At 44.6% G+C, this 13734-nt stretch overlaps 1 protein-coding gene across 3 annotated transcripts in view; it reads left to right on the top strand.

Annotated features, from left to right (window-relative positions):
* SH3GLB1 (SH3 domain containing GRB2 like, endophilin B1) overlaps positions 1-13734 on the top strand; it is a 49806-nt gene that overhangs the window by 30702 nt on the left and 5370 nt on the right. The window contains exons 5-9 of one of the 3 annotated variants that reach the window (XM_077276161.1): positions 274-366; positions 2924-2965; positions 8123-8146; positions 9435-9524; positions 10355-10455. In XM_077276161.1, the coding sequence (XP_077132276.1) occupies positions 274-366; positions 2924-2965; positions 8123-8146; positions 9435-9524; positions 10355-10455 (350 nt within the window). Of the gene's footprint in view, positions 1-273; positions 367-2923; positions 3014-8122; positions 8147-9434; positions 9525-10354; positions 10456-13734 lie in introns of all 3 variants that reach the window. The other 2 variants (XM_077276160.1, XM_077276162.1) reach the window with 2 other exon arrangements.

Raw genomic sequence — 13734 nt, 5'->3', positions numbered from 1 at the left:
CATTAGTTGTAAAAGGCAGGGTTGGTTTATTAGAGGTATTGCGTTAGTGTGGTCTGGTATACGCAGAGAAAAATCAGCCTCCGGGCCGCCCGCTCTGCTTTATATTTGGCATTTCCGCTTTCATAGGATAAATTGCTGCGCAGTGAAATGACGCTTGCCATGAACTGTCATCACATTTTTCCATGTTTCTCAGATTTTTTTTCTCGTATTGCTTTTTGCGCCTTTACGCAGCAGATGTAGTGATGTCACTCCCTCAACTTTCTCCTTCCTCAGAGAGAACGGAAACTGTTGCAGAATAAAAGGTTGGATTTGGATGCTGCAAAGACCCGATTGAAAAAAGCCAAAGTTGCAGAAGCCAGAGCCTCGGTAAGTAGATGCTATGATAAATTAGTGGGAAAAAATGTCCCTCCTGTTCCTTGTGGTTATAAGACGGAAAGCTGACCTGGCAGCATGTGCTCATTGTGGTCAAACAATGGGAACGTCCCGGATTCCTGTTGTGTAGATGCTGTTCTGTGCTGACACTCTAGCTGTATCCATCTAGTGGGAACAATGGCAGTCACTCTCCCAGATCTGTCTCTGGTGACATCTCACAATTAAGAATACTGTATGGTCTGTGGCCCAGCGCAGTATCCTCCTTGTAACATAGCACACACGTGTTGTCCGTTAATGGGGGCTCTCACGGCTCCTGTCCAGGGGGCATTGACCACTGTTGTGGCTGATGGACTCTGAGTAAATATATTCACACCAGCTTTACAATCCATAAGTGTATGGGAGTGAGTTGGTGATAAGACAGAATATGATTTTGGTTTCCTCTTGTCCCTGTAATGTGATCAGAGGGGAGAACTCCTCTAGCAATAGATTAGGTTCTAACTGCTTAGGACATGTTCTCACGTGCACAAAAGCGAAGGTTTTCTTCCTGCATGTTTTCCACAAGTGTCTGTACCAAAATTTGCAAGACTATATTTTGGTGTGCATTATTTTATTTATTTTTTTTGTTTAATACTGTACCTTTTGTAGTTCTGCATTTTAAAACGACAATTACAATGTTACCTGGTGTATTTCTTCCTCTATTTAATTCTATTGGCAACCGGGAAAAAAAAAACAAGGACTCAGTTTGGTAGCGTCTTTAACCGCAAGGTGGGAATGCGTTTTTATCACCTCAAATCCACTTTGCTTGAACTGTGAGGGTATGTTCATAAGATGCACTTGGACCCGAGTCTTGTTTTTATCGTGATTGTCAAAATTGGGGGGGGGTGATTGGGGCAACATTCTTTTCTTCTTTTTTTATAAATAATTTAAACTGCGTGGGGAAACCTCTATTCTTCATAACCAGCCTTGCTAAAGCTGATGGTTGCAGACTGCAGCTGTCGGTGTTGCCTGGCTGGTTATCAAAAATACGGGGGAACCCACTCTAGTTTATTTATAGCACAGGCAGGGGCTGATGAGTACTCCCATCATCCAGCGCCTGCTCTTACTGTTATCAGTTGAACTCTCCGCATTCTTCCCTGCTCGCTCTGATCACTGCACATTCAGGGGAGAATGATGAACGCTGTACTGCTGCTTCCCAGGAGCCGGTACGTGTCACACTAATCGCACACAGATGTAATCGGTGCTCACTTGTGTGGGATGTTCTGTGGCCCGTGCTGCTGTTTAAAAAAAAAAAAACAAAAAAAAAAACCTGACACACGGTGCATGGAAACACACTGACGTGCGCAGACCCATTCACTTGAGCAAGGGTCTCTGGTACTTGTGGTGACAGATGTGTGAAGGAGGCCTTAGGCTAAGTGTCTACTGTGCAGCAGCTACATAGGCCTGAATCCACGCCATCATGCAGTGGCCAATAGACAAAATATTTTTAGATTCTGATATCCGTTTTAACTTTTAAAACCATGTAGTTATTGGCCCCTACGTGTGCACAAGGGGTCTGCAGTGTGTGGCTACATGTCTGGTATTGGCATTTATACGCCAGAGTGTAACAGTAACGCGCCGTATACTTGTACAATCGGCACATAACCAAGGCCACATACTCATCTCCTAGAAGTAAATAGTCAATGATTTGTAAAGTCATACATTTTCATGCGGGTCTCTCCTTTATGGCATGAATTTTTTTTTTTTTTTTTTTTGTTTTATATATTTGCCTCCACCTTAGTCCGGCCCTACCGTTCTGATTGTGCACGGTGTATATGGCAGTGAGTGGCGTGCGCACGTTCGGGAAATGGCAGTGTGAGCGATCACCGGCTTACCGGGTAGGTTCTGTGTCCTGCTCTGCAGTCTAAATGTCCCCTACAGGTCTTATGCTCACCTGACAGGTATGGACATGTGTACATCAGCAGCACCCATTCCCTCTGGCCACAGAGGTGGGAGATGCTGGAAAACCCCTGTTATGTCAACAATAGAGGCAAAGGCCTTTTTTTAGCCTAGGGTTACATTACTTTATCACACGACTGTACAACCTAAAACCTTTATGTAATATACTGCCCTCCACCCGACAGAACCAGAATGGCAGCAAGCCTCCTTGCTTTATTATTAAGCCCCCCACTCTGGTTCTCCCCCGGAATCATTACCGTCACATGCATGACATTTATGGTGGAGAGTAAGAGATAACCCCATGCACTACAATAAGAACCCTCCCACAACGCCCAAATAAACTCTTAAGTCCTGTAGGATGTGTGTACGAGGCCACCAGATGGTTTAATGCTGTGGATTCAGGACTAGCGTTTAATGTGCAGAAATAAATGACTTCTGATTTATTTTATTTTTTCATGATCCTGCATTGAGTGCAGTATTGCAATGTATGTAAGGTAATGAGCGCCGCGCTCCCCGTGTGCCGCCTGTAATGACTTTCTCTGCTGCTCGTGCAATGACCAGATCTTTGCCTTACTGTCTGTTTTTCTTTCTTCCTTCTTGTACTTGTGCACTTAAGCAATTACACACATGTGAGCCTGAGCGGGATGCCAGCTTTATGGTAAATTTGTCTTACATGCTCGGCGTGTTGCATGTAAAGTGGCTACAGGTTTGTTGGCCTCCCGTCACCACTTCATTCCATGTATTGTGCCTTCTCTTGCATTGTATTGCAGTCGGCCGGGTCCTGTGTCCTGGAAAATGGAACTGTTCAAAATACTCAGTAAAATCTATACGTAATGGATTATAGGGGTTGTGCATTACTATCCTTAGGATTAGTTACCAATATTAGATCGGCGGAGGTGTGACATGCGGGACCCCCACCGATCCGCTGTTTTTTGCTTCTGCAGCAGTTGACTGTGTGTGGAGCCAGGACGGCACAGCTCCAGTCACTTTAATAGGAGCTGACTTGCTTTACAGGGCAATGGCCATTATCATCTTTGGACACTTCTCGACAGCCGGCCTCTTCGGGAGCTGAGAACAGCCGATGGCTGTGTCTGACCCCACTGGTCTGATAGTGATGACCAGTCCTGTGTAAAGGTCTTTATTGACCCCATTACTATACGAGTCACCTAAGCCAATTGACTTGTATAAATGACGCATACCCTATATATATATTTTTTTTGTAATGGGCTGTTATATTCAGCGAATACTCCCCGTCGTCTCTGCACTGCAAGAGAAGCCGCATTCATCCATGGTCCTATAGATAATCCATTTCTTCTAGATTCTAGCCTTGCTGTACAGTCAGTGTGTATTCTGTGGGCCACCCGTCTGTTCCATAGATCAACCCTCATGTCTGCTGGACAGTTTGTCCCTCTCACTTAAATCATTCAGCTTTTGGGACTCTCTAGCTCCCAGGATGCTGGGAGTTGTAGTGTCACATCTGCTGAAGAGCGCTGTGGTGTGCTAAGCTGTTCACAATGTGTGTATCTCTCTCTTCTCACTGCCCTATAAAATGACTCCTGCAAGCGGCCAAACTGCAGCACCCCTCCATAGGACGCCGCCGTGCTGCCCTGCACGAGGGACCTGGTGACCGAGACCAGTACTGTTCTGTGAGAGTCTCCCCTCCTGGATCAGCTGTGGATCATCTGCGCTTTCCTCTGACAGCTGCCAAAATGCTGCAAAGTTTGTCGTGTTGGTAAAAATCGTGCAGTTTGGGGTTTGCTGCGATCCCGTTTCATGACTGAAATGGCCAGAATGAATATACATCTTGTGCCAAGTGATTAACTCCACATAGCTGCGGGAGTGGAGCGAAACCTGACTGCAGGATCAGACTGAGAAGGGCTTCATTGTAGTCTAACATAGAAACCATAGGTAGATAGGGGCTTCTTTTTTTTATTTATTGATTATTTCTATATAAAAAAAATTACACTAAAGTTTTTACAATGATCAGTAGATTTTTAATGTTACGTGATATCATTATATATTTTTATATATATATAAAAAAAAAAAAAAAAAAAAAAATACAATGCGGTTGTCTTATTCTTCCAATGATTCATTTATTTGTATTTTTCTCCATTCAAACAAACACAACTCTCTTCCCAGTAAACACTTTATAGTGCCATGTTGGGCCACGTTCACACTTTGCGGCCTGCTCTGCGGGTTAATCCCGCAGCAGAATTGATAAATCTGCAGGGCAAAACCGCTGCGGTTATCCCTGCAGATTTATCGCGGTTTGTTCCGCGGTTTCCGCTGCGGGTTTCCGCCTATACTATTGATGCTGCATATGCAGCAATATGCAGCATCAATAGTAATGTAAAAAATAATAAAAATTGGTTATACTCACCCTCTGATGTCCGGATCTCCTCGGTGCTGCAGGCGGCTGTGCCGACAAGGACCTTCGTGACGTCACGGTCATGTGACCGCGACGTCACCACAGGTCCTGCTCGCACAGCAACTGAGACCGGACGCCGCGGGCAGCGCTGAGAGGTGAGTATAGCATTTTTTATTTTAATTCTTTTTTTTACACCAAAATATGGTTCCCAGGGCCTGGAGGAGAGTCTCCTCTCCTCCACCCCGGGTACCATCTGCACATTATCCGCTTAACTTCCCGCAACGTGGGCACAGCCCCGTGCGGAAAGTGAGTGGATCAATGCATTTCTATGGGTGCAGAATCGCTGCGATTCTGCACCAAGAAGTCACACGCTCCTTCTTTTTTTCCGCAGAAAAGCCGCACGGCTTTTTCCGCGGAAATCCGCAGCGTGGGCACAGCGGGTTTTGTTTTCCATAGGGTAACATTGTACTGTACCCTGCATGGAAAACTGCTGCGGATCCGTAGTGTCAAATCCGCTGCGGATTTGCGGCAAAACCCGCAAAGTGTGAACGTAGCCTAAGTGTTTCCAAAAAGTAATTCTGCATACAAGATCTGTGCATTTAAAGAACACTCCCTTTTTTTAGGTGTTTTTTTTTTTTTTGTTTTTTGTTTTTTTTCATTTATCAGTAGGATCAACTCTCCTAAACTGTCTATATGGGCATGTAGGTCATGAGAAGGTGAATAAAATGATACCATGATATGTCTTATTCTAGAGAAATCCACATGTAAATGAGCTTTTCAGATCTATGGGCCAGACATAGATCTCCCGGAGTATCTGCCTCCAGAGATTATTTTAACTGAAAGCGGGCATTACCAGTGTGAGACATGTAATGCCTGACAGTCTGTGCTCCTGAGCTACATGTCTCACACTGGTAATGTCCACCTTTCATTTATAATAATCTGTGCAGGCACATTCTGTGAGATCTGTGTCTGGACCATAGATCTTAATAGCTCATTTACATAAAAGAAAACTTTTTTTTTTTTTTTTTTTTTAAGGTCTTCTGGTATCTTGTCACAATCAGTGACTAGTCTATAAAGCTGTTCACTAGCATGCTGCAAGACCTGTCGCTTGCTGTGCAAAATAAAATTGAGTTAAATAGCCTGTATTTAAAAAGAAAAAACATCCCTGAAGTCCCCTAATTCTATTTTCCTTTTTTTTGCGCTGCTCCATTGCAGAGATAAACAAATGTAAGTCTTCTGTAGCACAGCATGTGAAATCGTTTTTGCAATCCAACTGGGGGTTCCTTTAGTCTTCACTAGGGACGTGTACTTTTGCCCCCTTCAAGATGCTTTCAGTCACAGATCTGTATGTAATTTTCCAGTTTAGCAGGCTCCGAGGTTGTCGGCCTGTGATTGTCGGCATCTGTGAAGGAGGGAAGACTGAAGAAACTCCCAGTTGGCTGCATAGAAATTTCACATGGTGCACTCCAGAAGAAACAAATGTGAATCTCTCTATAATGAAGTGATGCAGTGGAAAGAATTAGCGAGAAGTCTTTTACCACTTAGCCACCCCTTCAGTCTCTTGTACTGATCACTATCTGAATTGCAGCATAAAATCCATACACAGAAGTTTGCAGCTTGTACGGTGTTCCTCTAGTATATCTATCCTACCCCAGTCCTGGATTCACAGATACCCTGCTCAATCTGTCAGTAGAATTTCACATCATTCACCCCACAAATTTATATTTGCTTTTTTTTTTAAAGACCAGTCCAGCAATAGTTACATGGCAAATTAGTTTCTTCCTTTACTGATGCATCGGTTTGGATTGATGCAAATGAAGCTTAAGAGCTATTTGTAGATCTGAAACCTGTCGCTCAAGCTCCATACCCTGCTCAGTACTACCTCCTCCTGATTGACTGCTCCTTGGCTGAAGTCATAGGTTCAGTCAAGCAAGAGAAGTGTATAAATAGTTTAGGGGGTGAAATCCTGCTGACAGATTGAGCAGTAGTGTAGCTGTGAATCCAGGACTCTGCTAGGATACACCTAAGGCCGGGATCACACATACGTGAGATACGGCCGAGTCTCGCAGGTGAAAACCCAGCTCTGGCGCCGTCACTCCAGAGTGGAACGTGCAGCTCCATGTATTGCTCTGCGGCTGCACGCTCCGCTCCGGAGTGCCGGCGCCAGAGCTGGGTTTTCACCTGCGTGACTCGGCCGTATCTGGTGTATGTGTGATCCCGGCCTAAGAGAGGAACTTGTACAAGCTGCATACTTCTGTGTGTGGATTTCATTTTGTAAGTCGGAGAGATCACCGCAAAAGACTGAGGGTGGGAGAATTGGCTGAGTGGAGAAAAAGGCATTTCTATTTGCTTGTGCAGTTTTATTTATGCAGTGATCTCCTGTGCTCCTTCTTGCAGGCAAAAGATAAATGGCTGTTTATACCAGTGGCTTTAGAGCTTTGTGGCAAAGATAAAGCTTTCCCTGTTTATAATATTGAAATTTATAGTAATGTCGTACATGGCAGCGCTGTCTTAGGGTACCGTCACACATTGAAATTTTCATCGCTGCGACGGCACGATTCGTGACGTCGCAGCGTCGTATAATCATCGCTCCAGCGTCGTAGACTGCGATCACACGTTGCAATCACGGCGCTGGAGCGATGCCGAAGTCCCCGGGTAACCAGGGTAAACATCGGGTAACTAAGCGCAGGGCCGCGCTTAGTAACCCGATGTTTACCCTGGTTACCAGCGTAAACGTAAAAAAACAAACAGTACATACTCACCCGTCGGTGTCCTTCAGGTCCCTTGCCGTCTGCTTCCTGCTCTGAGTGCAGCCGTACAGTGAGCAGAGCGCAGCACCGCTGTGATCTGCTCTCACTTTCCGGCCGGCACTCAGAGCAGGAAGCAGACGGCAAGGGACCTGAAGGACACCGACGGGTGAGTATGTACGGTTTGTTTTTTTAGTTTACGCTTGTAACCAGGGTAAACATCGGGTTACTAAGCGCGGCCCTGCGCTTAGTTACCCGATGTTTACCCTGGTTACAAGCGAAGACATCGCTGGATCGCTGTCACACACAACGATCCAGCGATGTCAGCGGGTGATCAAGCGACGAAAGAAAGTTCCAAACGATCTGCTACGACGTACGATTCTCAGCAGGGTGTCTGATCGCAGTAGCGTGTCAGACACAGCAATATCGTAACGATATCGCTAGAACGTCACGAATCGTAACGTCGTAGCGATGGAAATTTCAATGTGTGACGGTACCCTTAGTTTATACTTGAGGTGTGATCGTTTTCTAATTTGCTGCATCCCGGGATACATTATACTGCTTTTTGAATCCATTTTAATCCAACTTTTTTATTCTTTGATTTCCCTATAGCGTAACACCTCTAGAATCGTAGTGTAGGAAAGCAGAATGCATTTTTATTACGTAGTAAATTTTGTTTCTATATTTCAATGCTGGTCAGATGTGGACTGATGAAGTGACGAGGGTGAGTATACACTGCGCTGCTTGTTGGGCCATGAATTTTTGGGATTGCTTCTGGCCCATCAGTGACCCTTTATCTTCTGGAGGGGGGAGAGGGTCTTTCTTGGGACTCTGCAAATATCAACAGAACTGGTTCCAGATAGATTTCCATTCGCTGGCATAGTGATATTTTGCTGCACTTTATGATGTAAATAACCTTGTTGTTGCCTATTACCCGCCAATCACATTCAGTTATCCAAAAAGCTTCTAGGTGCTTTTCACACTGCGTCCTTGCCTTTTTAGCATAAGGGTAATACCAGTTTTCTCTCTCCTATGCAGAGGGGTTATTGTGGTTTATTGTACTTTTTGTGTTGGAAGTTTGTCATTGTTATGACTAAAGAAAGCATAAACTTTTACAGAAGGCTGTCGCCAATGAAATATTGTCAGGTGGCGCAGTTATTTGGTCTCATGATTTCTGTAGTCTCCTAACGGGTGGATTAATGACCTTCATGAACATATGGAAAACCATCCCAGTATTTCTCATTTCTGTAGGACATTTATCATCCTGGACACTAATAATGTAAACGAAGTGTGTCCTCTGTACTACAGTTTTCGTTAAACCTAGTAGTGCTGGGTTTTTATTGTTGCAGATCAGTGGTGTAGTCTGCGAGTGTGAATGGCGTTCATGCCAACATTGCACAGCTCGGACATAAGATTTAGTTGAATACTCCTCGCCCAGCCTTGGTGAAGACCTAATGGATGGACCACTGGTATATGGTGGAGTCTGTTCAGTGATCTACATGGTCTGCCAGGATTAGCTACAGTATGGGTGTCTCTGGCTTGGCTGACCACACTAATCATCTTTACATTAATGCCTTAGTGTAGGTGGTAGATGATTTGGCCGGATCCGCATGACCTGCTGCGTTGGTCAGGATGTATTACATAACTTCCAGAGAAATGTTGCTCAATGCTCTGCAGTGGCGGTTACTTGAGGTTTTTTCAGATTTGTGATTTAGTAACTGTGGTTAGCCTCTGTTTATACTGGTGGAGAAGCCACTGGAAATAAAAATTTTAGTTAACTATATTTAAAAGGGGGAAAAAATGTCAGGGAAGCTCTTGTGTATTGTTCCATTAGAGAAGCCCTGGATGTAAGTCATGTCTGTTGTATTGGGCTATGGTTGGTGGGAGCAGGACGCGGGTCATTGCACCCCATTGGGTTAACCTGTGCAAGGTGCAATGTGTCTCTGAATACCGTGACTGTCCGACCACTGGAAAAATACACGTTAGGTAATTTTCTGTTTTTCTTTCTCAAGGCTGAACAGGAACTCAGAATGACACAAAGTGAATTTGACCGTCAAGCTGAGATTACACGTCTGCTGCTCGAAGGCATAAGCAGTACACATGTAAGTATTCCCTGCCACTGAGGTACAGATTAGAAGTTGTCCACTTCCCTAGTATTCACCTATCCGTAGGATGGGTCATCCGTCTGGTGGTAGTGCCGGGGGTTGGACCCTGACCAGTCATCAGCGGTTATCGCTGTCGGCTGGAAATGTTCAGTTGTGGAGTTGGTCGTCTTCTGATGGTGACCGCAGTGATTTATTTGGGGGGGGTGTGTAAACTTTGGGAGTTCGGAAAAGAGTTTTAATGATTCCCTGCAGCCACAAGGACCATCTTGTCAAATAGGACGTGCCAATGGCGTGTCCGCATTACCTGCCACCAGATCTACAAGTGGAGAAGATTGGCACAACAGAGTAGATCCCTTATGGTCCCTTTTGTCAACCGTCCGGTCATGGCCCAGCTATCTCGGCACTCAATCATTAGAGATTCTGCTTTAGCCTGAAGATTCGTTAAGTTACAAATTCTGGTTTTCACCCTACTAAACCCACACCAACCCTTTACCATTCCCCCACCATGTCTTTTAGTCTCCGACCGTACTTTACCTTCTACAATGAAAGGCATTTGTACACCGCAGCCAGTCACTGGAATACACTGGTCTTTATTGGAATGATCCTTTTTTTTATATGGATTTTCCACATTTAAGCCCCCTAACATGCTGTAAAATTAGAAAATGAATCTGCTCGCCGATTCTGTCCTTCTGATGCTGCCAGGTCATGTCTGCACAACCAGGACAGCACGTATGTACCCAGTCACTGTATGACCTGTCTAGTGTCTGATGCCTTCTTGCCTAGGTAGCTGCACCTTAAGAGTATAATGTTACGGTATTCCCTTGCAGGCACATCATTTGCGCTGTCTGAATGACTTTGTGGAGGCCCAGATGACCTATTTTGCTCAGTGTTATCAGTATATGCTGGATCTTCAGAAGCAGCTTGGCAGGTAAATACTAGTGGTTTGTGCTACAATCTTTATGTGGCTCAATGACCATTTCCAGCTACGAAAACTGCAAGTATGATCACGCCTCCAATCAATTACATCCAAAAGGTCTGTCAATGTGTAAAAAAAAAATAAAAATCCATAAGATCCACTTATTCAAGTACAGGTGTAGTTGATACTTTGGTCAAATGAGATTAATAATTATAATTTGCAATATTTTAATATTGCCATTGAAGCAATTTTTACCTTTTAGTTTTTCTGTGTGGGATTTCATGATCTACATCTCTTCAGTGCGGCTATATGAGCTCATGGTCACCAGCCCTTTATCCTAGGCCTCACTCACACGTCCATGTTGCATGTATGTGTTGTATCCATAGAAAAAAAAAAGGATGCAACACGTACCCATTGTAATCTGTAGGGCAGTTGACGGGTCCATGTTTTTTTGCCACACAGATGAAAAGGGCCAATAAGTCTGAGTCCCCGAAAAACACGTACAGCACAGGGATGACATCAGTGGACTGGCCATTTTTAACATTACAAACTATAGAAGAAACTTTGCCATTAATTTTGTGTTTTTTTTGTTTTTTTTTATCCATCCGTGAAAAACATTGACACACTGATGGTAAAAACTGATAGACAGATGTCATGATTTTATTTATTTATTTTTTTTTAACATGCGTGTTTAGATGTCTTTAAAGGGAACCTGTCACCCCCAAAATGGAAGGTGAGCTAAACCCACCAGCATCAGGGGCTTATCTACAGCATTCTGTAATGCTGTAGATAAGCCCCCAATGTATCCTGAAAGATGAGAAAAAGAGGTTGTTATACTCACCCAAGGGCGGTCCTGGTCCAATGGGCGTCGTGGTCTGGCGCCTTCTTTCTTCATCAGATGACGTCCTCTTCTTGTCTTCACGCTCTGGCGCAGGTGTACTTTGTCTGCCCTGTTGAGGGCAGAGCAAAGTACTGCAGCGCGCAGGTGCTGGGCCTCTCTGACCTTCCCCGGCGCACTGCAGTACTTTGCTCTGCCCTCAACAGGGCAGACAAAGTACGCCAGAGCGTGAAGACAAGAAGAGGATGTCATCGTAAGAAGATGGGAGGCCCCGGACCGTGATGCCCATCGTACCGGGACCGCCCCTGGGTGAGTATAATATAACCTTTTTTTTCTCATCTTTTAGGATACATTGGGGGCTTATCTACAGCATTACAGAATGCTGTAGATAAGCCCCTGATGCTGGTGGGCTTAGCTCACCTTCCATTTTGGGGGTGTCAGGTTCCCTTTAAAGACATTCCCAGAAATTTCTGTCGGATGAAATTGCATGGACTGTACCAGTGACGTTCTAAACAAGGCAGAACACAAACTTTGTCAACTAGAACTGTATAGTCATCATCACTATCTGCGATAAGAGTTTATTCCCCTGACTGGATACTTCTATATTTTTCTAAATAAGCAAATTATAAGGAAGGCTAATGTCTGATGGCAACAGAGATGGTGCTGTACTGATACATAATGGGATTCATAGCGTAGCACACAAAGGAATAAAATGCAGGAAGAGCTAGAAATCAAGATAACGGCTTGAGAAGGGGGAAGAAGAAATGCAGGGCCGTGCACACAGTGTCTACCACACTCTGCACTGCTTTTATATATAATCACGTGGGTGTATAGTTATAGAAACACTTCACTTTTTATTTTTTTTCTTTAAGAACTTTACACTGCCTCCAATGGTCACTTCTTATCTGTTTGGCCTATAGGGGGAGTATGGATGTGTTCAGCTTGTGTCTTTATATTTTAATTTTTACGTAATATGCAGACCTCTGCGATACCTTAGGAAACACAAGCTAAGAACAAACATTAGTTTACTGCACCAGTCTGCAAAACACACAATACACAAAGTAAGGGTACCGTCTCACAGTGGCACTTTTGTCGCTACGATGGCACGATCCGTGACGTTCCAGCGATATCCATACAATATCGCTGTGTCTGACACGCAGCAGCGATCAGGGACCCTGCTGAGAATCGTACGTCGTAGCAGATCGTTTGGAACTTTCTTTCGTCGCTGGATCTCCCACTGTCATCGTTGGATCGGTGTGTGTGACACCGATCCAACGATGCGTTCGCTTGTAACCAGGGTAAACATCGGGTTACTAAGCGCAGGGCCGCGCTTAGTAACCCGATGTTTACCCTGGTTACCAGCGTAAATGTAAAAAACAAACAGTACATACTCACATTCCGGTGTCCGTCAGGTCCCTTGCTGTCTGCTTCCCGCACTGACTGACTCCCGGCCGTAAAGTGAAAGCACAGCGGTGACGTCACCGCTGTGCTCTGCTTTCACTTTACGGCCGGCACTCAGTCAGTGCGGGAAGCAGACGGCAAGGGACCTGAAGGACACTGGAATGTAAGTATGTAGTGTTTGTTTGTTTTTTACATTTACGCTGGTAACCAGGGTAAACATCGGGTTACTAAGCGCGGCCCTGCGCTTAGTAACCCGATGTTTACCCTGGTTACCCGGGGAGCTCGGCATCGTTGGTCGCTGGAGAGCTGTCTGTGTGACAGCTCCCCAGCGACCACACAACGACTTACCAACGATCACGGCCAGGTCGTATCTCTGGTCGTGATCGTTGGTAAATCGTTTTGTGAGACTGTACCCTTAGTGAGCAGCATTCAATACGTTTGCTACATCTGCAGCTTTGAAGAGAATCTGATAGCGGGTCTTCAAAAAAAAAAAAAAAAAAAAAAATTGTATGTAGCATTTATATAATTTGTATGTATATTGAAATAAATGGCTGTGGTCTGCGTTGGCGAGAGGTAAAGGTCCTCACTTTAGCAGAGATTATCATGTTTTGGGACCTTGTAATTTTCCCTTTTTAAGAGATGAGGCTGCAAGGACAGTGCTGCATTCGTAGGAATGGATTGTAGCATCATTTCCACTCCTGAGTCTGACTCATTTATTTCAATTGCCGACTGATGTGATTCAGCCATTTTGTACTAATGGCAGTGGAATATATGAAGGGAAATTGTGCCCATTTGTGAAAGTCACCTTGTGTGTCTGAATTATTACAGCCCTTTCTTACAAGTCACAATTCTGCAGTCATTGGGAAATATGTAAATGTAAGAAGTAGATAGGAGTTCCCCCTAATACAGAATGAGAAGGCAATCTGTGAGAAGCTAAATTCATCGTGTTACCGGTTTAGTCCGTCAAGACCCCCATACACATTAGACTACAATCTGGCAAACCTGCCAATATTGGATTAGCCAAAAATCTAACGTGTATGGGGGTCTCCCGG

Source organism: Ranitomeya variabilis, chromosome 8, assembly GCF_051348905.1.
Source record: "Ranitomeya variabilis isolate aRanVar5 chromosome 8, aRanVar5.hap1, whole genome shotgun sequence".
NCBI lineage: Eukaryota > Metazoa > Chordata > Amphibia > Anura > Dendrobatidae > Ranitomeya > Ranitomeya variabilis.
Note: the sequence above shows the minus strand (reverse complement) of the source record. Positions and strands in the feature narration are given on the sequence as shown.